Source organism: Crinia signifera, chromosome 3 (assembly GCF_055691185.1).
Source record: "Crinia signifera chromosome 3, ASM5569118v1, whole genome shotgun sequence".
NCBI classification, from domain to species: domain Eukaryota; kingdom Metazoa; phylum Chordata; class Amphibia; order Anura; family Myobatrachidae; genus Crinia; species Crinia signifera.
This window is the reverse complement of record NC_139219.1, coordinates 176,080,612-176,106,013: the sequence shown is the minus strand read 5'-3', so window position 1 is coordinate 176,106,013 and position 25,402 is coordinate 176,080,612. Positions and strand designations below refer to the sequence as shown.

At 42.9% G+C, this 25,402-nt stretch overlaps 1 protein-coding gene across 2 annotated transcripts in view; it reads right to left on the bottom strand.

The window, feature by feature from the left end:
* ASCC3 (activating signal cointegrator 1 complex subunit 3) overlaps positions 1-25,402 on the bottom strand; it is a 718,547-nt gene that overhangs the window by 675,131 nt on the left and 18,014 nt on the right. For both annotated transcript variants that reach the window (XM_083176983.1, XM_083176984.1), the window contains exons 2-4: positions 20,766-20,915; positions 17,904-18,051; positions 16,981-17,567 (exon numbers count right to left, since the gene is read on the bottom strand). In XM_083176983.1, coding sequence (XP_083033109.1) covers positions 16,981-17,567; positions 17,904-18,051; positions 20,766-20,855 — 825 coding nt within the window. In that variant the 5' untranslated portion in view covers positions 20,856-20,915. The remainder of the gene's footprint in view (positions 1-16,980; positions 17,568-17,903; positions 18,052-20,765; positions 20,916-25,402) is intronic.

Genomic DNA, 25,402 nt, shown 5'->3' with positions numbered 1-25,402 from the left:
CTGTGTGGTCTTTTTTTAATTTTTTTTTTACACACACTGTGATTTTGTGGGTGTCCTGTGGCCACTGTGCGCTGATCAGTGACGTACATCACTGATCAGCTTTTTCGGCACAGGGTTGATCTATTTTTTTTTTTTTTGATCAAATTCCTGTTGCCTTTGAGCGCTGTTCAGTGACAGACGTTACTGACCAACATCTGTGCTCAATTTTTGGTGCAGGACCTTTTTTTTTGTTTTTTTAACCCCTTCAATTTTTTTTTTTTAACCCCTTCAATTTTTTTTTTTTTAACCCCTTCATTTTTTTTTTTTTGTATAAAGTATTTTTTTTGTTCTGCACTACATACACACAACACACTACATACCCCCCGGGTTGAAATAAAGTTTGTACCCCCCCCCTACACTATACACGTGTTGAAACATTTCACTACCAGTAACACAAAAATAAAAATGTCATCCCAAATGTCATCCCAGTCATCCAGAAGAATGTATTCAGTGGAGGAGGCATATGCCATGCTTGCCTCTGATTCTGACACAGCCAGTGAGGCAAGCGGGGAATTTGAAGGATTCGTCTTAAGCTCCTCTTCCTCCTCTGGTGATGAGGGACCCCCTCAAAGACGCCCCCGTAGAGCAGCTGAGACCCCCCCCCCAATAATTGATCTCGTATGGACCCCACCACCAGACAATTTTGAGCCCCAGGTTCCTGAGTTTTTGGCAATGCCAGGAATCCAATTTGATTCCACAGGTCTCAGAGAAATTGACTTTTTCAAATTATTTTTCTCTGATGATTTTATAAATTTAATGGTGGACCAAACTAATTTATATGCCCAGCAGTTTATTGCTCAAAACCCCACGTCATCATTTGCTAGGTGGACCCCTGTAGATGCAGTAGAGATGATGACGTTTTGGGGTCTGGTGTTTCATATGGGCATAGTAAAAAAGCCACAAATTAGGCAATATTGGAGTACAGATGTTCTGTACAGCACCCCATTTTACCGTATGGCCATGACTCGGACTCGTTTTGAGGCAATCCATAAATTTATACATTACACCGATAATGCACAGTGCCCACCCAGAGATGATCCCACCTTTGACCGGCTATTCAAAGTCAGGCCGGTCATTGATCATTTCAGTGCCAAATTTGCAGAGCTATACATCCCTGAAAAATTTATTTGTATTGACGAGTCCCTTATACATTTTAAAGGAAGGGTTAATTTCCGCCAGTACCTTCCCAGTAAGAGGGCAAGGTATGGCATAAAAATGTATAAGCTGTGTGAAAGCACCACAGGGTACACCCACAAGTTTAGGGTATATGAAGGGAAGGATTCAAGAATTGAACCGCCAGAATGCCCCCCCTCCCTCGTAGGTGTTAGTGGCAAAATTGTCTGGGATTTAATGCACCCCTTCCTGGATAAGGGTTATCACCTCTATGTGGATAACTTTTACACCAGCATCCCCCTGTTTAAGGCCCTTGGTTCAAGAGGTACAGCAGCTTGCGGTACTGTGCGCAAGAACCAAAGAGGCCTCCCCAAAACGCACATTGCCCAAGTAATGAGAAGGGGTGAAAGCAGGGGAATATGCACCGAAAATATGTTGTTGGTCAAATATAAGGACAAGAGGGATGTCCTTATACTGACAACAATTCATGGAGACAGTACCACCTCCATCCCTGTACGAGGTACCAGTACCCACACCTCAAAACCAAATTGTATCCTAGATTACAATAAGTACATGGGCGGAGTGGATCTTTCAGATCAGGTACTGAAGCCGTACAGTGCCCTGCGGAAAACAAATATCTGGTACAAGAAGCTGGCCGTGTACAGATGGAGCAGGGCTTGTTATTGCTGGCGGAGCGCCAGGACCGTGTCCCTGGCGATCCGCCAGCAATCTGGCGCTCTGGCTGAATGAGACGCTCGTGCGTCTCCCACGCACGAGCGTCTCAATAGCCGGGCGGCGAGGCGGCGCGGCGGGTGCAGTCCTGCCCGTCTCCAGCTTCAGGGAGACGGGCAGGGCTGCGGGGGGCTGCGGGGGGGCGGTGTGGACCGGCGGGGACCCGGGGAAGCCGGCGGGGACCCGGGCAAAAGCTCCGTCGGAACGGGACGCGCGTGCACCTCGTGCACGCGCGTCCCCTTCCGACATACAGATGGCGCGGGGCGGGGGATGGCGGGTGGCGAGTCCTCCGCCATCCCCAGCAAAGACAAGCCCTGCGCTATCTGTATATCATCCAGATGGCACTGTATAACGCTTACGTGCTATTCCGTTCTACCGGCCAGAGGGGGACATTTATGCACTTTCAAGAGGAAGTCATAAAGGGCCTAATATTTGGGAACCAGCAGGCAGAGGGCCCCAGTACTTCTAGTACTGGCCCCCGTATTGTACCAGGGCAGCATTTTCCCAACGAAATCCCCTCCACTGCAAGAAAGGGCAGGACACAAAAAAGGTGCAAAGTTTGCTATAAAAAGGGAATAAGAAAGGAAACTATTTTCCACTGTGAAACTTGCCCCGACAAACCCGGCCTATGTATAAAGGAGTGTTTCAAAATATACCACACATCGATGGATTATTAGGTTCATCATTTCACCGTGCATCGGGGGTCTTGCTAATGCCACATAGCACCCACCATTCATTCCACCAGAATCTGAGCTGCAAAATCCAAAAATCACTCCTTCCCTTCTGAGTCCTGCCATGCACCCAACTGGTATTTTTTGGTCACATGTGAGGCATTGCCGTACTCTGGAGAAATGGGGGCACAGATTTTGGGGTGCTTTGTCTCCTTCATTCCTTGTGAAAATGAAAAATTTTGAGCCAGAAGTACATTTTTGTGTAAAAAAATGTAATTTTTCATTTTCACAGCCCAGTTGTACCAAAATTGGTGAAACCCCTGGGGGTTTGAAATGTACACTATACCCCTAGATGAATTCCCTGAGGGGTGTAGTTTGCAAAATGGGGTCAATTGTGGGGGGGTTCCACTGTATTGGTAATGCAACATAGCACCCACCATTCATTCCACCAAAATCTGTGCTGCCAAATCCAAAAATCACTCCTTCCCTTCTGAGTCCTGCCATGCGCCCAACTGGTATTTTTTGGTCACATGTGAGGCATTGCCGTACTCGGGAGAAATTGGGGCACAGATTTTGGGGTGCTTTGTCTCCTTCATTCCTTGTGAAAATGAAAAATTTTGAGCCAGAACTGCATTTTTGTGTAAAAAAATGTAATTTTTCATTTTCACAGCCCAGTTGTACCAAAATTGGTGAAACCCCTGGGGGTTTGAAATGTACACTATACCCCTAGATGAATTCCCTGAGGGGTGTAGTTTGCAAAATGGGGTCACTTGTGGGGGGGTTCCACTGTATTGGTAATGCAACATAGCACCCACCATTCATTCCACCAAAATCTGTGCTGCCAAATCCAAAGATCACTCCTTCCCTTCTGAGTCCTGCCATGCGCCCAACTGGTATTTTTTGGTCACATGTGAGGCATTGCCGTACTCGGGAGAAATTGGGGCACAGATTTTGGGGTGCTTTGTCTCCTTCATTCCTTGTGAAAATGAAAAATTTTGAGCCAGAACTGCATTTTTGTGTAAAAAAATGTAATTTTTCATTTTCACAGCCCAGTTGTACCAAAATTGGTGAAACCCCTGGGGGTTTGAAATGTACACTATACCCCTAGATGAATTCCCTGAGGGGTGTAGTTTGCAAAATGGGGTCACTTGTGGGGGGGTTCCACTGTATTGGTAATGCAACATAGCACCCACCATTCATTCCACCAAAATCTGTGCTGCCAAATCCAAAAATCACTCCTTCCCTTCTGAGTCCTGCCATGCGCCCAACTGGTATTTTTTGGTCACATGTGAGGCATTGCCGTACTCGGGAGAAATTGGGGCACAGATTTTGGGGTGCTTTGTCTCCTTCATTCCTTGTGAAAATGAAAAATTTTGAGCCAGAACTGCATTTTTGTGTAAAAAAATGTAATTTTTCATTTTCACTGCCCAGTTGTATCAAAATTGGTGAAACCCCTGGGGGTTTGAAATGTACACTATACCCCTAGATGAATTCCCTGAGGGGTGTACTTTGCAAAATGGGGTGACTTGTGGGGGGGTTCCACTCTATTGGTGCTTTGGGAGTCTTGCTAATGCAACATGGCACCCACCATTCATTCCACCAAAATCTGTGCTGCCAAATCCAAAAATCACTCCTTCCCTTCTGAGTCCTGCCATGCGCCCAACTGGTATTTTTTGGTCACATGTGAGGCATTGCCGTACTCGGGAGAAATTGGGGCACAGATTTTGGGGTGCTTTGTCTCCTTCATTCCTTGTGAAAATGAAAAATTTTGAGCCAGAACTGCATTTTTGTGTAAAAAAATGTAATTTTTCATTTTCACTGCCCAGTTGTATCAAAATTGGTGAAACCCCTGGGGGTTTGAAATGTACACTATACCCCTAGATGAATTCCCTGAGGGGTGTACTTTGCAAAATGGGGTGACTTGTGGGGGGGTTCCACTCTATTGGTGCTTTGGGAGTCTTGCTAATGCAACATGGCACCCACCATTCATTCCACCAAAATCTGTGCTGCCAAATCCAAAAATCACTCCTTCCCTTCTGAGTCCTGCCATGCGTCCAACTGGTATTTTTTGGTCACATGTGAGGCATTGCCGTACTCGGGAGAAATTGGGGCACAGATTTTGGGGTGCTTTGTCTCCTTCATTCCTTGTGAAAATGAAAAATTTTGAGCCAGAACTGCATTTTTGTGTAAAAAAATGTAATTTTTCATTTTCACTGCCCAGTTGTATCAAAATTGGTGAAACCCCTGGGGGTTTGAAATGTACACTATACCCCTAGATGAATTCCCTGAGGGGTGTACTTTGCAAAATGGGGTGACTTGTGGGGGGGTTCCACTCTATTGGTGCTTTGGGAGTCTTGCTAATGCAACATGGCACCCACCATTCATTCCACCAAAATCTGTGCTGCCAAATCCAAAAATCACTCCTTCCCTTCTGAGTCCTGCCATGCGCCCAACTGGTATTTTTTGGTCACATGTGAGGCATTGCCGTACTCGGGAGAAATTGGGGCACAGATTTTGGGGTGCTTTGTCTCCTTCATTCCTTGTGAAAATGAAAAATTTTGAGCCAGAACTGCATTTTTGTGTAAAAAAATGTAATTTTTCATTTTCACTGCCCAGTTGTATCAAAATTGGTGAAACCCCTGGGGGTTTGAAATGTACACTATACCCCTAGATGAATTCCCTGAGGGGTGTACTTTGCAAAATGGGGTGACTTGTGGGGGGGTTCCACTGTATTGGTGCTTTGGGAGTCTTGCTAATGCAACATGGCACCCACCATTCATTCCACCAAAATCTGTGCTGCCAAATCCAAAAATCACTCATTCCCTTCTGAGTCCTGCCATGCGCCCCACTGGTATTTTTTGGTCACATGTGAGGCATTGCCGTACTCGGGAGAAATTGGGGCACAGATTTTGGGGTGCTTTGTCTCCTTCATTCCTTGTGAAAATGAAAAATTTTGAGCCAGAACTGCATTTTTGTGTAAAAAAATGTAATTTTTCATTTTCACTGCCCAGTTGTATCAAAATTGGTGAAACCCCTGGGGGTTTGAAATGTACACTATACCCCTAGATGAATTCCCTGAGGGGTGTACTTTGCAAAATGGGGTGACTTGTGGGGGGGTTCCACTGTATTGGTGCTTTGGGAGTCTTGCTAATGCAACATGGCACCCACCATTCAATCCACCAAAATCTGTGCTGCCAAATCCAAAAATCACTCCTTCCCTTCTGAGTCCTGCCATGCGCCCCACTGGTATTTTTTGGTCACATGTGAGGCATTGCCGTACTCGGGAGAAATTGGGGCACAGATTTTGGGGTGCTTTGTCTCCTTCATTCCTTGTGAAAATGAAAAATTTTGAGCCAGAACTGCATGTTTGTGTAAAAAAATGTAATTTTCCATTTTCACATCCCAGTTGTACCAAAATTGGTGAAACCCCTGGGGGTTTGAAATGTACACTATACCCCTAGATGAATTCCCTGAGGGGTGTAGATTGCAAAATGGGGTGACTTGTGGGGAAGGTTCCTAACTTTTAGCACTTATGGTGCCTAGAAACCTACATGGTGCCTAAAAAAAAATCTCATAAAAAGGAGGCTCCAAAATCAAGTAGGTGCTCCTTCTATTATGAAGCCTGTGGTTTGGTCAACGTGCACACTAGGGCCACATATAGGATATTTTTGAAAACACAAGAATTGGGGGAATCAATTTTTAGTCACATTTCTCTAGTAAAATCTACTGTATTTGTTAGAAAAATGTATTAAAATTGAAACTCTGCAAAAAAAAAGAAATTTTGAAATTTCACCTACACTTTGTTTTAATTCCTGTGAAACACCTAAAGGGTTAACAAACTTCCAAAATGCTGTTTTGAATACTGTGAGGGGTGCAGTTTTTGAAATGGCATCATTTATGGGGGTGTCTCACATACAAGTCCCTCAAAGTCACATCAGAACTGAACTGGTCCCTAAAAAAATCAGTGTTTGAAATTTTCTTGAAAATTTGAGAATTTGCTAGTCATATTTGAAGCCTCCTAGTGTCCAAAAAAATGAAAAGGGGGTTGAAATAATGATGGCAACATAAAGTAGACATATGGTCTATGTTAGTTATTAACTATTTTGAGTGGTATGATTATTTGTCTCACAAGCAGAAAATTTAACATTTTGCATATTGCTAAATTTTCCATTTTTTCACGATATTTTGGTATTTTTCACAAAAAAACACAGACTGTATCGACCAAAATTTACCACTAACTTGAAGTACAATGTGTCACGAGAAAACAATCTCAAAATCACTGGGATAAGTAAAAGCAAAAAAAAGTTATCCCCACTTAAGTGAGACATGTCAGATTTGAAAAAAAGGGCTCTGTCATGAAGGCACAAACTGGCTCTGTCATGAAGGGGTTATGCACTAGCACTGGTAATATTGTACCGCTGGCATTAACATATTTGAATAAACACACAATTTATTTTAATATAATAAAATAGGGTACTTGTGTAGTTTCACAGCGCCACCGCGCGCACAGTCTGTCTCAGAAACTTGGCAGCTTGCCAGACGCTCTGTTGAACTGTGCGCGTGCCGCTCTAGCTGTTCTCAGTGTAGCGCGTGGCTGCTTCCCATATGTAAAGCTACGTTATCAGCGTAGCGCCGGGCAGCAGCTGCCCAGTCCTGACAGGTCACTGTGGTACTTGTAGTTCCACAGTGAAATAGGCAGTCCTGCGCACCGCTGACAAACGGGGTGTCCGAAATGTACACGCTACAATTTAGACGTTTTAGCGTCTGAATCCCGAGTCCTTGCAAGCCGCTAAGAAGGGGGGTCACTGGATTTGGTAGGGTGTAGGGGTACATAGGGGTGCACTGTGCAAAACACTCCTAAACCTGTTCACAATGACACTAGTCGATGTAACAGCTGTCGACCTTGTTAATTCCACTATCCCCGCCAACCCGAAGCGTGGTGAGCGCAGCGAGGGGCGGCGGTACGCGTCCCACGACCTTTTTATACCCCCACTATCCACGTCGGCGTGGAGTTGAGAATAGAAAGCGTGGCGAGCGAAGCGAGCCACCGAGTACGAAGCGTAGCGAGCGCAGCGAGTCCCGCAAGGGGACGCGGATACCTTCACAGGTATCCGCGTCCCCTCGCGGGCTTCACAGGTATCTGCGTCCCCTCGCCACACTTTCTATTCTCAACTCCACGCCGACGTGGATGGTGGGGGTATGAAAAGGTCGTAGGACGCGTACCGCCGCCGCTCGCCACGCTTCGGGTTGGCGTGGATAGTGGAATTAACAAGGTCGACAACTGTTACGTCGACTAGTGTCATTGTGAACAGGTTTAGGAGTGTTTTGCACCCCTATGTACCACTACACCCTACGAAATTCAGACGCATTAGCTAAAGCGTCTCAATTGTAGCGTGTACATTACGCTACGCTGATAACGTAGCGCTGCGCTGAAAACAGCTAGAGTGGCACGCGCACACGCTACGCTGGTAACGTAGCGCTGAGAACAGCTAGAGCAGCACGCGCACAGAGTCTGACAAGCTGCCAAGTTTCTAACAGACTGTGCGTGCGGTGGCGCCGTGAAACTACACAAGTACCTAAAATAGTTAAGAACCCAAGGTATCACTAATCAGAGATTTTACAAATCACACCAGAAGCACCACAAAATAAACACATCAACTAATGGGATTTCTACTAGGATAACGGTTTCATTTAAAGCTACAGAACTGTAATGTCTACAGAAAGACACCGAAGTTCTGGTGGACAACATTCATTAATTTATTTTGGCAAACCTGTATGTGTTCAAATGAGTTTATAATTGGTATACTAGTTATAGATATACTTCAAAGAGTAGCTGATGGTTTGCAGTTGTACAAATGTGAAAGGAAGCTTTCAGAACTTGCATAGTATTAACTTGCATGCACAAAATGCTAAATGGTTTTTGCAAGTTTTCACTAAGCTTAAAATTACAACAAGAATATAATTTTGTAATAAAGTGAATGTTCCCATTTAGTTTTGCTATGCGTGGACATAATTGAAAAAAAAAAAAAAAATCACCATATCACCCAGATCAATTACTACTCATTTTATAAACAAATCTCATCCAATGTGTCATAAACCTAAAACTTACCAGGTCAAAAAGTTGTAGTTCTTGCTCATAAAATTTATTGATGTCATTTAGAAAGTCTAATGTTCTCTAAATCTTGACAGATTCTAGGATAGCTTTTTAAAATGGGTTTGGCAGTAGCTTAAGCAACAACATTTGCATTTCACCAGCATGTTGTAATATATCATATCTTGATCTAAAATGACATTGAGTTTCATAATCCAGGAGGCATAATTGTAAAATAGAGAGGCACTACACTCAGCAATACCTTGTCATCCAAACCGACTCAGCATAAATTCCCTCTTACCACACCTAAGGTATTTTAACCTGTGTATTAAACCGCAATGCATCAGACAAGCCTCACTGAACTCAATCTTTCCTACAAAGCATGTACAACTAGGCTAAGGCAGAGGTTCCCAAATGCGGTCCTCAAGGCACCCCAACAGCCCAGGTTTTAGGTATATCCATGGCTTAGCACAGATGGTTAAATCAGACTGACAGTTACTAATTAAGGCACCTGTGTCCAAGCATGGATATACTTAATAACTGGACCGTTGGGGTGCCTTGAGGACCATGTGTGGGAACCTATGGGCTAAGGCCTTAAGGCCCATACACACTGGGCGACTGAGCTGAAAGTTGCTCAAAACACCCAGTTGGAGCGGCTTTCAGCTCAAAGCCGCCCAGTGTGTATGCCCCGGCGATGAGCGCTGCTGCGCGCTCCCGCATAATTGCTGCGAAAGCCGTTCATCTGCTGGTTATACGGAGGTAGCGTTGCTGCTTCTGGGCTGTTGCCCTCCTACGGCCTCCTCCACGTTTCCTGATGTACTGGCCTGTCTCCTGGTAGCACCTCCATGCTCTGGACACTATGCTGACAGACACAGCAAAACTTCTTGCCACAGCTCGCATTGATGTGCCATCCTGAATGAGCTGCACTACCTGCGCCACTGGTGTGGGTTGTAGACTCCATCTCATGCTACCACTACAGTGAAAGCAGTTTTGGTGCGGCACTCAATGACTCACTCACTGTAGAAAATCAATAGAAGCAGTTTTGGTGTGGCACTCGATGACTTTCACAACGATAAAAAAAAAAAAAAATCACTCAAAGCCAGTGCTGGATATCAACATTTCAAATGGTAATCATTTGTCTTCGACTTGTGAAAGTCATCGAGTGCCACACCAAAACTGCTTCTATTGATTTTCTACAGTGAGGGCACCAAATAATAATATATATAATTCCAAAAGGAAAAAGTCAAAGAAAATTTATACGAGGGCTGACCACAGCGCTGGAACAATATGTCCAATAAATCTGTAGGACTTGCAGGTTTCAACCAATTTCTCCAACAAAAAAGTCACATGAATTGCGTCAACTTAAAAATATATAGTCACTTTATTTGTAAAAAAGCGGATCAAACCATAGGACCAATCCAATAAAAAAGGGTAAAAATACCAAAAAACATAAAACACATGAAAAAACAGTTCTTTGTAAGAGGAGATTATTAGCTCACCGGACCTCTTGGGGGGGGATGTGATTTTTCACCTTAAATCCACTGATCTTTTAACAGGATTTCCCACTTGATAGGATGTCTGTCCTTCCCACACTGGTACTCTTCCCTTAGGTGCCACACTGCCACTGTGGTTAACCTTCGGGTTTTCCCTGTGCTTGTTAGTTTTCCTGGAGGTAAGGGAAAATAAGAAGAGAGCGGAAGCTAGGTGCACGAATAGCTGGTAACAGGTGTGCTCCCTCCTGTAAGAATCTGCCTGCGCTCGCAGTTAGGCACGGTCGCGGCAAAGATGTTTGTATGCCGCGATGCTCCTCTGATAGCATATGCTCTCTTCCCGGCTAATGATTTTTCAAAGCCTCCTGGGGCTGCTGCTACTAAAAATGTGCAGACGTCTCCACCGGCACTTCTCCCCTGTATCTGGTGGCTGTCTCCTCTCAAAACTCCGGTCTCCAGCTGCTCACTAACGCGTTTCTACCACAATCAGTCTTTCTCAAGGACCTTGAGAAAGACCGATTACGGGCAGAGTACCAGTGTGGGAAGGACAGACGTCCTATCAAGTGGGAAATCCTGTTATAAGATCAGTGGATTTAAGGTGAAAAATCACATCCCCCAAGAGGTCCGGTGAGCTGATAATCTCTTCTTAAAAAGAACTGTTTTTTTCAGGCATCACAGTGTGTGGCATAATGGGCATTATGGTGTGTGTAATCCTGGCGCAGTGCATCCAAGTGGCACTAGCTGGCGCAGTTTGCACAAGTGGCACTATTGTGTGGTGTAATGTGAATTGGAACTATTACATGCCATGCCCCTTCCCCACAAAGCTATGCCCTAAATTTGTGCTGCATTGCTTCGACACACATTGGGCAGTATTCAATGTGAATACTGGCGACGTGCAGCGAATCCTGTTTAGGATTCGCTGCACATTCGCCACTGCTCGCTGCGTTCCGGAGCTTCGCCGGCTCCGGTATTCAACGAGCCAGGGGCTCGCTGCTCCTGACTGGCGAATTTGAGCTCCTGCGGCGGACGCCGCAGGGAGCCTGAGGAAGGTGGCAGGCAGGGAGATGGAAGTCTCCCTGCCTGCCCCAGAACGTTTGTGGGGGGGAGGTGGGCTCCCCGGGTGCCAGGCAGCACAGGCTGCCCCCCGGGGGTGCCAGCAGGGGACCGGGTATATTCACTACACCCGATCATGCATATGTAATGATCGGGTGAAGTGAATATATGAATATCTAATGAGCGGCTCGGCTCCGGCCCCCTGCTGGCTGGTCTGTGTAAAAAAAAAAAAAAATATATTAAATATATATTCATGTGCTTACAGCACATGAATAAAAATAGCATGCCCCTCCTCAGAATAAAATTACAGATTTTTTGACACCAATTGTAAAAAACAAAACACTTTCTTTTAAAAGTTCACCTTCCACTTCACCATAAAAAGATAGCGATTGCTACTCGGGGAATCATGGCAAAAAAAACCTTGAAATGTATTCGCCATCTGGTCATTGAATAGGGTGATTCACCGTTTTAGTCAGAAATTCGCCTTACAGCACAAAATCGCCATAAAAACCTGGCGAATCAGCCTCATTGAATACCGCCCATTGTCCGTTTTCACATTATGTCTTTTCTAGTTGGTGTCCTTCCTGCGGGGGGGGGGAAGCTTATTCCGTTGGGACCCAGAAAAGGTCAGCTAGGACCCCGATTTTTGTATGGGGGGGGGTCCACTATTTTCGGGGGATTTCGCAATCACTGCAGACCCCTTTCAGGATTCCCTCTTTCAGGGTGTTGGCATTGGTATTCTGACCACTGGCATACTATCTGTCAGTCATCCATATGTATTATAAACAAACAAATACTACTAGAAGTGAACGGGTCCCATCGATTTAGGTTACCTGTTTACACTGCTTTGCGAACCGGTGTTCAACCAGGAACATTTGCCAGGTTGAAATCCTGGGTCGTTTACAACACCTGCAAACCCAGGTTTTTTTCGCATTAGGGATGGTGTTACGGAAAGCCAATGAAATATTGTGTCAAGTAATAAAAGTAAAAGTTAAATGAGTCACACAAGTTAAGTGCAGAAATAAGCTGAATATAGGATTTTAGTCAAGAAGAGCTTTAGTAAGGATTGGATCCTGGAAACCCCTTAGTATTCAGATAAGCAAATCCTGGTTTGCCTGCAATTTTAGTGCTCAGGACATATAATTATCAGATCTAGCAACAAAAATTATAGATGAGATGCATTATAAGGTCTCCTACTTACATCCAAATTAAGGTTCACTTTAAGTTCAACATTAGACAGATCCTTAAAATATGGATTTGGTGTATATCCAGTAAAGTGGAATGAAATGTAATTTCTCCAAGCCAGTGTGCAGGGAAATGTTCTGTTTAGGCTACTGAATATGCAGCAATTAATACTTAAAAGGGTCACATAGAGAGGAGTCCTAGCTCATATTTGCCTATAGGACTGTCAAATACCACTATTACCATGCCAACAACCATTTGGGTAGCCTATTATCCAAAAGGATTACATGGGTGCAGACACTACCACAAATGTGATGCACACATGTACAATCACAATTAGTATGCCTGTGCAACATGTTTCTAATAATTATGACCCCGTACACATAGAGGTTTTCTACAGAATAGTGAATACTTCAGTAAAAGGTTCCAAAATTCGTTCCTCAAGGCGCCCAAACAGTCTAAGGGGGGTATGCAATGTGCCGCCGCTATTTCTGACGTGGGAAATAGCGGCAGCTCTCTATTCAATGCTGTCTTTAGCGACAGCATTGAAGCGGGATCACGGCAGAACGGGCCCAAATTTAAAAGCTGTCGGGCCCGTTCTGCCGATAACGGCAGTGGATTGTCGCGATCCTGGTCGCAGATCGCCAATCCACGGCCACACCTCCTTTGCGCTGAGCGGCAGGCGGGACATTGAATCCCGCCTGTCCTGCAGTTGATCAGACTGCAAACAGGCCAGGATCACGGCTGTCAGCAGGGATCGACAACCGTGATCCCAGATTGCATATCCCCATAAGTTTATAGTATAACCATGCTTGGCCACAGGCGAGTCACTTAGTATTGCAGTCAATTCGATTTAACCATGTTTACTGAGCCATGAATAGATTTGAAACCTGAACCATTGGGGTGCTCTGAGTACCGCATTTAGGAAACTTTGTTTTAGGTGATATGTGGTCAGCATAAAATTATCCATAAAAAAATAAACATATGGAAGCATTTGCAAATTTTATCTCACAATACAGATGGACACACAGCATTTGTATGCCATTCCATGTGTAAATATACTGAGACAAAACGTCTTATATTCAGTAATGCAATTTTATCAGTAAATAACGAGGGTATTCTTTACCTAGAAGGGCGCCCACGATTTTGATCTTGGGCATCGCAAGGTAAAAAATTGCGTCGGTCGCATCGCATGCGACCAAAAAATCGCATGCGATGCGACCGACGCGATTACCGCGATTTCCCATAGGGAACAATGTTAAATGTCCCAATTGACCCGATTTTCCATAGGGAACAATGTTAAATGGCCCACAGAGGCCAAATAGGCACCCTGAAGTGTGAAATGCCCCCCCCCCCAATTGTTAACGCCACCCCACGATCAACGTGAACCCGAAGCGTGGCGAGCGCAGCGAGCCCGCGAGGGGCGGCGGTACGCGTCTTACGATCTTTTCATACCCCCACTATTCACGTCGATGTGGAGTTGAGAATAGAAAGTGTGGCGAGCGCGGCGAGCCACCGAGCCCGAAGCGTGGCGAGCCCCGCGAGGGGACGTGGACACCTGTGAAGCCTGCGAGGGGATGCATATACCGGTGAAGGTATCCGCGTCCGCTCGCCACGCTTCGGGCTCGGTGGCTCGCTGCGCTCGCCACACTTTCTATTCTCAACTCCACGCCGACGTGGATAGTGGGGGTATGAAAAGGTCGTAGGACGCGTACCGCTGCGCTCGTCACGCTTCGGGTTGACGTTGATCATGGGGTGGCGTTAACAATTGCACACTTCAGGGTACATATTTGGCCTCTGTGGCCCATTTAACATGGTTCCCTATGGAAAATCGGGTCAATTGGGACATTTAACATTGTTCCCTATGGGAAACCACGGTAATCGCGTCGGTCGCATCGCATGCAATGCGACCGACGCGATTTACATTTTAACATGTATTTCTATGTAAAATCGCGGGCATCGCATCGGTCGCATCGCATGCCATTATAATGTACATGCGATGCCCGCCCTTCTAGGTAAAGAGTACCATAACGAGTATATTAAGTTAGCTGCTTTTTACAAAACTAAAACTTATTCAGTGCCATATTATGGAAAATTCTAGGACAAAGCAGGTGCTGAACTGATGGATACAATTTTCAATATAGATTAATAAACTTGAACAATGTAGAAAAACACACTCAAATTGTAAATACAGCTTTAGAAAACCAACACACTCTCAAATTGTAAAAAAAGCTTTAGATTTGAGATTGTAAATTTAGGGGGAATTCAACAAATTAATGGGCAATAATTAATGTGTGTCAGATGAGGCAATTCAATTGTTTTGGGTGGCCATTAATTATTGCGCCTGTTGTGCCCAAAAGCATCAGGTTTAGCCACATATAAGGTGAAAATGTAATAGTAAGTAAGTTTTATTTATATAGCGCACTTTCTCCAACAGGACTCAAGGCGCTTTACAGTCATTAAAAATAACAATGCACATAATGTAATAACAAAGGGTTATCAGTACAAGGAACAGGCAACAATGGCAGTACAGCTATACATCACACATACAGATATGCACTAGATGCATTCTAATAAGGGACACAAACATGGGGAACATATTTGTTAGTACCCAGGCAGCCATTCAGCGGCGCCACATGGTGATTGCACAGCCAGATAGGTAACCAGTTACAGTACAGATATATATATATTAAAATATACTATACTATACTATACTATATGTACTCTAATGAGGGACACAGACATGCGGAACATAATTACTGAGCTGTGCAGCACCCATGCAGCGGCGCCACATGGTGATTGCACCAACCAGTACCGTACATATAGAATACAAAAGAACAGTGCAGGGTAAACAGAACTAGACATAACACAATTAAAGCACAATTCTTAGTAAACAATACAGCTGAGATATAAGGAAGTGAATGAGAATAGATGCAGGTATAGATTGTAGGAGAGAAAGATAGCTATAGTTGAAATACAAGAAGAGTGCTGTGAGAACAGGAGGGAGGAGGGTCCTGCTCTAAGGAGCTTACAATCTAGAGGGAGGGGGAGACAGACAGGTGACATGAGGTGAAGGTAAGGAGACCTGAGGCAAGAAGTGGGCATGGCATGGATGGTCAGGACATGAGGCAGCAGGTAAAGAGAATGGACAAGTAGTCCTCTCTCTCCTCCTATCCTCCTCTTCCCCCTCCAATAGGATGAGAGAATCAGAAATAAGAGGTTTGGTAAGAAATCTCTAGTTTTTTTAAAGCGGCAATCATTTACACTGGAGAAAAGCAAACCTCTCATTTCTGATTCTCCCATTCTACTACATTTCACCTATAGTGTTACATGTTTTCTGCTGCCTTACAGTATATGGAATTAAGGTAAAAGGAACACAACTCTTTAATCAATACAGGATAATATATTTTGTGCACTTATATAGTACAATATTTAAACTCACCAGTAATTAGAAACGGCAGATAAGAACCATTTGACCCATCTAGTCTGCTCCTTTTTTAACCATATTGTTACCTCAAACCTATTTGATTGTTATCTTTGTACGCATATCCTTATGTCTATCCCATGCATGTTTAACTTGTTCTACGGTCTTAGCCTCTACCATCTCTGATGGGAGGCTATTCCACTTGTCCACTACCCTTTCTGTTAAGTATTTTTTTCTCAGCTTCCTCTTGAACCTACCTACCTTCAGTTTCAGTGTATGTGAAAAAGCAAGGCACACCCACTAAATGCTCCTACCCATTTTTATCTTTAAACATTTTGTGTACCCTTTAATTGAAATATATTTAATAAATATGTGCCCATTCCCAGCCCACTGATGATTAATGCCGTGTTCTGTGTGTATATATATAAAAAAAAGGGTGGGTTGTGGCCTTTTTCCATGCTGTTGGGGTGGCGGCACTTCTATAGAACCTCGCTGTTAATAGAAGCACAGGGCATAGGAATGAATAAAGAAAAGATATAGAAGTGCGCTCTAACTGTGTACCCGAAATGGTACACAGTGGTAAAATCAATTGTATTTATTCATAACATTAGTACAAAAAATTATTTCTTTAAGATTGGTGGTTCTCAAAAAGTTTCAATAATAGACCCAACATCTGACTTAAATCAGCATCAATGACCCTACGCGTTTCGTCTGGGTTGTGTCTGTAAATAGAATATTTGGAGAAATATACTTCTAGGGACAGTTTATAAACTTTGGAGGCAAAAATAAAATTGTGCGTTTTGTCTGTCCATTTCGGCATCACGCAAAAACAATAGGATGAACTTGGAGTGTACAGCTTAATGCCCTAGAAAGTACCTGAAGGTATGTATTATGATGTGAGAGGGAGAGGAGAAATAAAAGAAACATCTGACACACTCCACAGTGTAATTACAGACATCCGCACAGGGAAGCCGCTGGCAAAAGCTAGGTTTTCATATATACCTAAAAATATATTTTATGGAACAGTGGAACATGTGAGTTATTTCTATCTTCCCACTAATTAGGTATTTTTCAAAATTTTATTCCTAATGGGGTGAAAAGGGGTAAAATGTTCCACCCAGCAAACCTTTTCCCGGGTAATTAACGGGTATTATGATGGAATAAGAAACATGAATGGAGACTTACCTCATTCTGAAGCTCATCATTGGTTTTGGGAGACTCTAGCATCTGAAATATAGTACTGCACAAGTCTTCCACTGTGGGACCTCCTACATTATTTTGTAAACTATTAAAAACGTATTGCTCCAATTCATCGTACAGTATAGATCCTCCATCATCATCACCGCAGATGTTCTGTCTTATAGAGGTAGCAGGCGTGCCTTGAGAATGTCCTTTGTGGTCCTTATGAAATTTCAAGTAGTCCAAACTGATTTCATTGTCTGTTTCGATGCTGCCATTTAATGGAATGCCTGCAGTCTCTTCTAGTTCATACATTTCAAGAGAGAACTTAACATTTTTCCCAAATGACACGCTTTCTTCAACACTGTTTCCTTGAAAAAGCAATGCAAGTTTCTTAAGCTGTTCATCAGTCAACAGTGACAAAATTTTACATGTAGCATTACAAGCTGCTGTTGCACATGTCGATGGAAATGGACCAAACATATTTTTGATGGCCTTCGTTTCATCATAGCTGACATTATCTTTACCGAAGAAAGTCTTGAAGAGAAACACAGAACCGCATTCAATTGCTTCCTGTCCATGGTCAGTCCCAACTGCAAGTAAAAAAAAAAGCAAACATTTTGGCATACAGTTTGTATTTTATAGTAATGTGTGCCATCTCTACTGTAATAACTTAAACCTTTCACTTCAAGTCACAAGCACTACAATAAAAATGACAACATATGAGAATTACAGCTGCAAAGTCACACTCATGTAAATATTTAAGTCTGAATTATTGAACCAAGGACCAGGAGATTGAATTTCACTTGCTGCAAAGCAAGCACGTGAGGTTTTCCTCTACCTTGACTAGTCAGGTGAAAAATTACCAAGTTGAAATCACAGCACATCATGAATTTCAAAGAATTTATCTTTAACAAAAAGTAATTTACCGATCTGTTTTGCAGCCTGTAATATTTCTTTTAGACCCTCGTTTATTGCTTCATGCTCCTTGTCCACAATGCCATTGACAAATTGACTTATTTTCTTCCAAGTAAGGTCAGACTCCAAAAGTTGTTCACGCAACTTCGATCTCTTGTTCTGTAGAAATAAGGCAGTATAGTTAGAAAAGAGTACTTTCAAACATCTTCAAAACTAAATGCTTCAATAGAAAGGGGGGTATTCAATCCCACCAGTGACAGTCCGAATTGTCGAGCATTTGTTTTTCTCGTTTTGCTCGACATGAATATTTAGCTCGACAAGTCGAGTTCTCGCCTATTCAAACTGTACTTTCAATCCCACCAGTAACAGTCCGAATTGTCGAGCATTTGCATTTGTTTTTCTCATTTTGCTAATTGAAAATTTAGCTCGACAAGTCGAGTTCTCATCTGCTCGACAAGTCGAGTTCTTCCCTGCTCGACAAGTCGAGTTCTCCCCTAGAGAGGAAAGTGGCAATTGTCAGAGATAGGCTTCATTTTTATAGTCAATTATATAAAAGTAGATATCTTGTTAAAAATGAAAATTCTCCTATAAAAACCATTTCCAAATCAGCAGACTGCACAATGCTGGTATCTCCCTGAAGTCTCAGTACAGGAATGAGAGCTCTGAGGTAAATTGCAATGTGCTAATTATAGAGTCACCCCTACTGGGTCTCTATCATCTGATATAGAGATAATCTCTTGGCGGTATATATGCCTATACGGCAGCTATTTGGCAATCAAATCACCCCAGAGTTATCTCCACTTAATATTATTAGCCGATCTTTCACTGACTCATTTGGTGTCGAGATCTCTCCAAAATTTGTATGGAGTAGATACACTTTCTAGAGTCAGTGCTATTACAGCTACAGTAGTGCCTGTGATTAGAATAAACACGGCATTAATATAATATTTAGCACATCGTGCTGAGGATTAGGTAGCGGGAGTCATCTATGTACAGGGTACTTACCCGGATTCTGTCAGTATAAACACACTCTATTATCAACGTTGACAGTAACCTGGTGGAATCTACCTGTTGCACTATTAATACCAGACTAAATAAATATTGTCAGCAAACACCTGCCTGCCACCCCCAATTTTATGTGTGTATCCCCACCCTGTCTTTGTTATATGGTTTTAAAAATTTTCGCAGCCTTTTTATAAATAAACAATTAAAAGTTATACTTTATTAGTTTCACTCTTTTCAGGTGCACCTAACAAAGAGGACATTCTTTTCTCTCTTTTTTTTGCAGGTAAATTGCAATGCATTGCATTGTAGAAGTAAACAAAAGAATGGCAACAAACAAACATTGTATCCTGAGTAATTCTGCCCCAGCATGGATACAAGGGACCTAAACATAGGTGTTTGATCAAACCAGAAGTAGACATAAATAGACATGTATACAGAAGACTTTCAATGGGCAAAATGCAGCACAGTGAACATGAAAGGTGAGCAGAAAAAAAGATAATACTTCTTATATGCCAAATGGAATAATTTAAACAAATGCGTAATAATACAAGCTGAAAACTGATGCTGACAATGGAATAATGGGTTAAAGCATACCATATAAACATGCAGCAAATGTAAAGTTAATCAAAAGAGGAATATTTAGCAAAATATCACAAAGACAGAAGTCAAGATAAGCACTACAAACATTAGTACAGCATATACATTTAACACAATTTATGAACATGCAACAAGAGAAACTCCCTTGTCACGACAGAAATAATTGTCGAGTTAAATTTGAGGGAAGAGTGATTTCAAACAGTCGAGGTCAGGTGAATTCTTTGACATTGAATAGGATGCAGGAATTATCTCGACAGATTTTACCCAAAATAACTCGACAAGTCGAGTTATGTTCAACTCGACAGTCGAGCAAACCGAAAACCAAATCAGGTGAGCTCTGCTCGACAAGTCGAGAAAACTAGACAATGAATAGGCGACCTCATAAATAACCAACCTCTCGTCGAGAAAACAACAAAGCTCGACAAAAATAAGGAGCTCGACAGACATTGAATACCCCCCAAAATGTGTTACCAGAGCGTGACTGCCTCTCCGCATAACTACGGTGTTAAAAGGGTTGTTTTACCAAGTCAAACGCCAACATTTTGTCATTAAGTTATAAACCAGCACTGTGAACAAAAACATTCTACAAGTATCTAATTTGAAATACTACATGTCAAAGTAAAAATATAACGTTTTTAAATATTGCTTGGCATGGTGACCTGTCGCTTTGCTATATTACTAGTTTCATTAGAAATATCTAACAAAGTCAACAGGACAAAATACTGTATAAAGAAGGGAAGCCTCCAATTCACACTTTAAAAATGGTCTGCTGAACCAATTCCAGACTCTAATTTGCACTTTAAACTTAAATAGGAGGGATCTAAACGACAATTATATTGAATTGTATAGCTTCTGGAAAAGATAACTCTGTATTTTATTGATTAAAAGCACAATCAAATCTGGATTTGAACCTGGTTGACTGAATAATAAGGATTCAGTGGAACCAGAAATTTTTGCTAACTATTATAAGGATTTGGATGGAATCCCAACTGCAACACATAAAATAGATCTGTGCATAACTTTTGAATTCTGCCAGATACTGCCAATGGATCACATTTATATACAGAACAGAGCAAACTGCCATTTTTTTTTAATGGATTCCTTTAATGAAAATGGGGTGCTAAAATAGTTTTACATTTTATAAACTGCCGTTTGTTGTAATGCTGGCACAACAGTTTTTAACAGCTGCTTACTACAATACATAAAACATTATACTATCAATAAGTCATTCAAGATGTTTAGCACTTTGCGTCCCTTATAAAACAATTTACCATCAAGTCAGTCGAGTCCCCCCTGTAATCATCTTGCCTGGTGACATTTGAAAAGGAGCGCAGTGCTCCTGTGAGACGAGGTAAAACCATCTCTTTCTTATTCAGTGATCCATAGGAAGGAAAATAGGATTTTGCTATAACGTGTAGCACCTAAAATGAACAAGGGGAAAATATTTTTAAGTAAAAATAAATAAGAAAAACAAGCATGAAAATAATTTCTATAAAGAGCAAAAGATTTAAGTTACGTGTTTGTATACAATAGATAATATATATATATATATATATTGTACATGCATTAATATTTTACAATGTCACAGGTTGTAGATTTATCTGCATTCATAAAATGACCTAATTGATGTGTACGAGTGGACAAGACAAGATTTCGCAATAGCTATGATTGGAAAGAATGCTGCACACTTACAGGGAGAAAAGAAAAGGACATTTAATAGTTTGCTAGGAACCACTGTGAGCTTTTGGCAAACTTGGTCTGAATCCAGCCCAAAATAATAGGTCCAAATTTTGAGGCAACCTTCCAGTGATGTGTGGCAAGTTACTAAAATAATCCATACTTGCCGACTTTTGAAAACTAGTTTCAGGGAGATTATAGTTGGTAGTAGAATTTTGCACAGCGCCCCATTGAGGGGGCGTGTCATGCTCCACCCAAAGGGCATGTCTAGTTCCATATATGGAGAGAATGTGAAAAGAGATTGTGAACGTGGCACCTAGAAGTGTGGGTGTGTACTGCTACATCTAAGAGGAATCTTTTAAAATGACTTTGATCCAAAAGTAGATGAGCACCTAAGCAGTTAGTAAGAGATACTATACTTGGTAAAGTTCTGGGAAATGGTGCTGATTATTTAATGTAAATGTATCTATCTCTCATTCCTTTTTTTCTGAAAAATAAATGTAAGTGTAATGTGGGCTAGGAGAAATGAGGGAGATTACTAGACTAATGAGGGAGAGAGGGAGATTGCGGCTATTTCAGGGAGTCTCCTGCAGAATGCAGGAGGGTAGGCAACTATGACATAATCTTTACATGTGAACTACTGGTCTTAGCATAGGGCATCAGGGGCAAACGCAGGATTTTCAGAAGGGGGTTTCCAGAGGGGCGGAGCAAAGCACGAAGATGGACACTTAGGTGACCCATTATATGCCGGGTCAGTTAAAGTATTATAGATTAGACCAAATGTATATAAAAAAAAAAAAATATATATATATATATATACGAAAACTTGGGGAATCCGCACTCCAAAGCAAAGGTAGAGAGTTAGGTGCCAGTCCAGAAGTACTAATAAGCAAACAGTATATCCAGAGATATAGACGAGACAGCACTCAATTTGAATCACTGTGAATCCATCACAAATTTTATATGAAATTCAAGTATCAGCCAGATACATTACGGTTTTTCAAACAGTTAGCAAGGAACACTTTGGGAATTTAGGAACATAGTCACCCATCCATGCAAGACTTCATTGGTCAAAATTGGCAATCGACAGATCTGTTTCGGCACCACATGCCTTCATCACAGACTGACCCACAATGGCTGTTACTAAAAGCTGTTATATAGCCACCAATACAAACAATCAAATAATTACACAAATCATGCCAGCTGTGTGCAGATTCAAATCAATCAATCAGCAGGTCAGAGCCCCAACTACGTCACCTATCCGGATGCCCATATATAGTCATGGGTCTGTTACTGCTGAGTATGCAAATGGGTATGGGAGTATTGAGCAATGGGATAGCGCACTTACCACCTGGCTGTGTCACTCAGGTCGGATGGAGCAGGTAGACAGCAGCGCTTCGCGCCGTGTCTCCCGCGTCATCATTCTGTACCCATGGACGCCGGACCAATCAGGGAGCAGGCGCACAGCAGCATCGCTGACCGCGTCACCCGCTCACACTGGTGGACCGCATCCTGACACGCACGGCCATATTGGTGTGTGCAGCCCTCACCAAACAATATACTCCGGTGCGCAGCCATGTTGGGGGAGGCACAGATTACATGTCCCCGTCTCGGCGCGTTGCCCTGGTGACCCAAATAAACAAATATAGAAATAGCAAAGTTACGTGTATGGGGTTGGCCCCTTACTTGATTAATCGCCCACAAACAGCTGGCAATGTGTAAAAAAACTTATACAAATATAAACAAGTGCAAAGGTATGGTTAAAGGGGAGATTAATACAACAATATGCTTAGCTGGTTAATAATACATATAGATCAAGCTTTAGTGAGGCTCAAGGACATTACAGAAACACGGACAGTGGAACTCATGAGACAACTCACTGACCCAATATGCTATAAACAATTAGCTTTTGACCCGACGACTGGTTACAAGAGGGAAATTGACTCTATTATTGACATGGGTGTTGTTAATGGGTGGATAAACGAGCAAACAGCCTCATTTCTTAAACAAGATTACCCTAAAGTGCCCCTGATATACGCGCTACCCAAAATACACAAGAGCCTAGAGACACCCCCTGGCAGACCAATAATATCTGCCAGGGGTTCTCTCAGCCAGCCGCTCTCGCAATATGTTGATTACTACCTTCAACCTGTTGTAAAAAAGACCCCTTACTACATCAGGGACACTACCGATTTTTTGGTAAAATTACAGAATTTTGGTTTGGCACCAACTGACAGCCTTTTGGTGACTCTCGACGTCAGCAGCCTCTATACGAATATAGTAAACGAGGAGGGGCTGTCTGCCGTACGAGACATACTCACCACAAGTCCTGATTATGAAGGTCCCCCGATTGATTACTTATTACTCCTTATTGAAGTGATCCTTCATAAAAACTACTTCCTGTTTAATAATGCCTTTTTTCTCCAACTGGTTGGCACAGCGATGGGGTCCAATATGGCCCCATCCTAAGCCAACCTCTATATGTATAAATATGAAAAAACTCATATAATGTCTGACAGGATATATTCCAAATATATGAGCGGGTGACGCGGTCAGCGATGCTGCTGTGCGCCTGCTCCCTGATTGGTCCGGCGTCCATGGGTACAGAATGATGACGCGGGAGACACGGCGCGAAGCGCTGCTGTCTACCTGCTCCATCCGACCTGAGTGACACAGCCAGGTGGTAAGTGCGCTATCCCATTGCTCAATACTCCCATACCCATTTGCATACTCAGCAGTAACAGACCCATGACTATATATGGGCATCCGGATAGGTGACGTAGTTGGGGCTCTGACCTGCTGATTGATTGATTTGAATCTGCACACAGCTGGCATGATTTGTGTAATTATTTGATTGTTTGTATTGGTGGCTATATAACAGCTTCTAGTAACAGCCATTGTGGGTCAGTCTGTGATGAAGGCATGTGGTGCCGAAACAGATCTGTCGACTGCCAATTTTATATATATATATATATCAACCACTCAGCATGTAGGGCCTAGATCAGTAATTTAAACTAATTACCCCTTTACTGCACACATGGTGGGAGATGGGGTGGGAGAAGGGGGCATTGGGCTGAATGAAGGGGCCATTATACATAACTTTCAGGGTGGTAGAGGATGTTTAATATGCAGAGCAGGGGTGTATAGTGGAGTGGGCTTATTATTCATAATTTTCTGGTGGGAGGACAGCTTGCTTGACTGAAGATATCTCCAGTTTCCTGAAATAGATTTCTTAGATTTTAATGGAATTAAAAACTAGAGAATCCCACCTACCAAATGGTATTGGACTAGGGCTGGGGTAGCCAACCCTAGTCCTCGAGAGCTACCAACAGTGCATGTTTTGCAGGTCTCCTCACAGAATCACAAGTGAGCTAATTAGCTCCATCTGTGTATCTTTTAAAATGTGTCAGTGATTAATGAGTGATTAATGAGTGCAGCTGTGCAGCAGCTAGGTTGTCTGGAAAATGTGGAATGTTGGTAGCTCTCGAGGGCTAGGGTTGGCTACCACGGGATTAGGGGATCAGAGTTCAATAGGCAGAGCAATCCGCCAATTAGAATACAGGTTGATTATCCCGTATCCGTGCATCCATTATCCGAATTATTCCAAAAACCGTGGTTTTTGGAATAATTTGAATATTTTTTTTTATCCCTCTAACCCTCTTTTTATACTTACCAAGTCCCAGGGCGTCCACAGCAGGCCTCCGGCATCTTCTCCAGGGCCTCCAGCGGTCCCAGGAATGCATTGCGCGAGTGCCGGTGACGTCACTGGTGCACGCGCACACCCGCGCAATGCATTCCTGGGATCACTGGAGACCCAGAGAAGATGCCGGAGGCCTGCTGTGGACGCCAAGGGACCACCGGACACCATCAGGGGACAGGTAAGTAAGCCTAAAAAAAATATTCTAAAAACCGAAAAAATTCTTGTACCCATGGAAAGAGGGGACCCTCAGCTTTCAGACTTGTGCCCTTAGACTCCTGGGGGGGGGGGGGGGGGTTTCTGGGTACTCAGAACCCCCCCCCTGCATGCGCTACTGGGCATCCCATGCTCTTTGGGCCTAATTTAGACATAATCGAAGGACAAATTTGCACTGCAGGTGGGGCAGATGTAACATGTGCAGAGAGAGTTACGTAGATTGGGTAAAGTGTGTTCATACTGAAATCTAACTTGCCGTGTAAAAATAATGCAACCAATATTTACCCTGCACAGAAACAAGGGGCCAAATGTAATAGG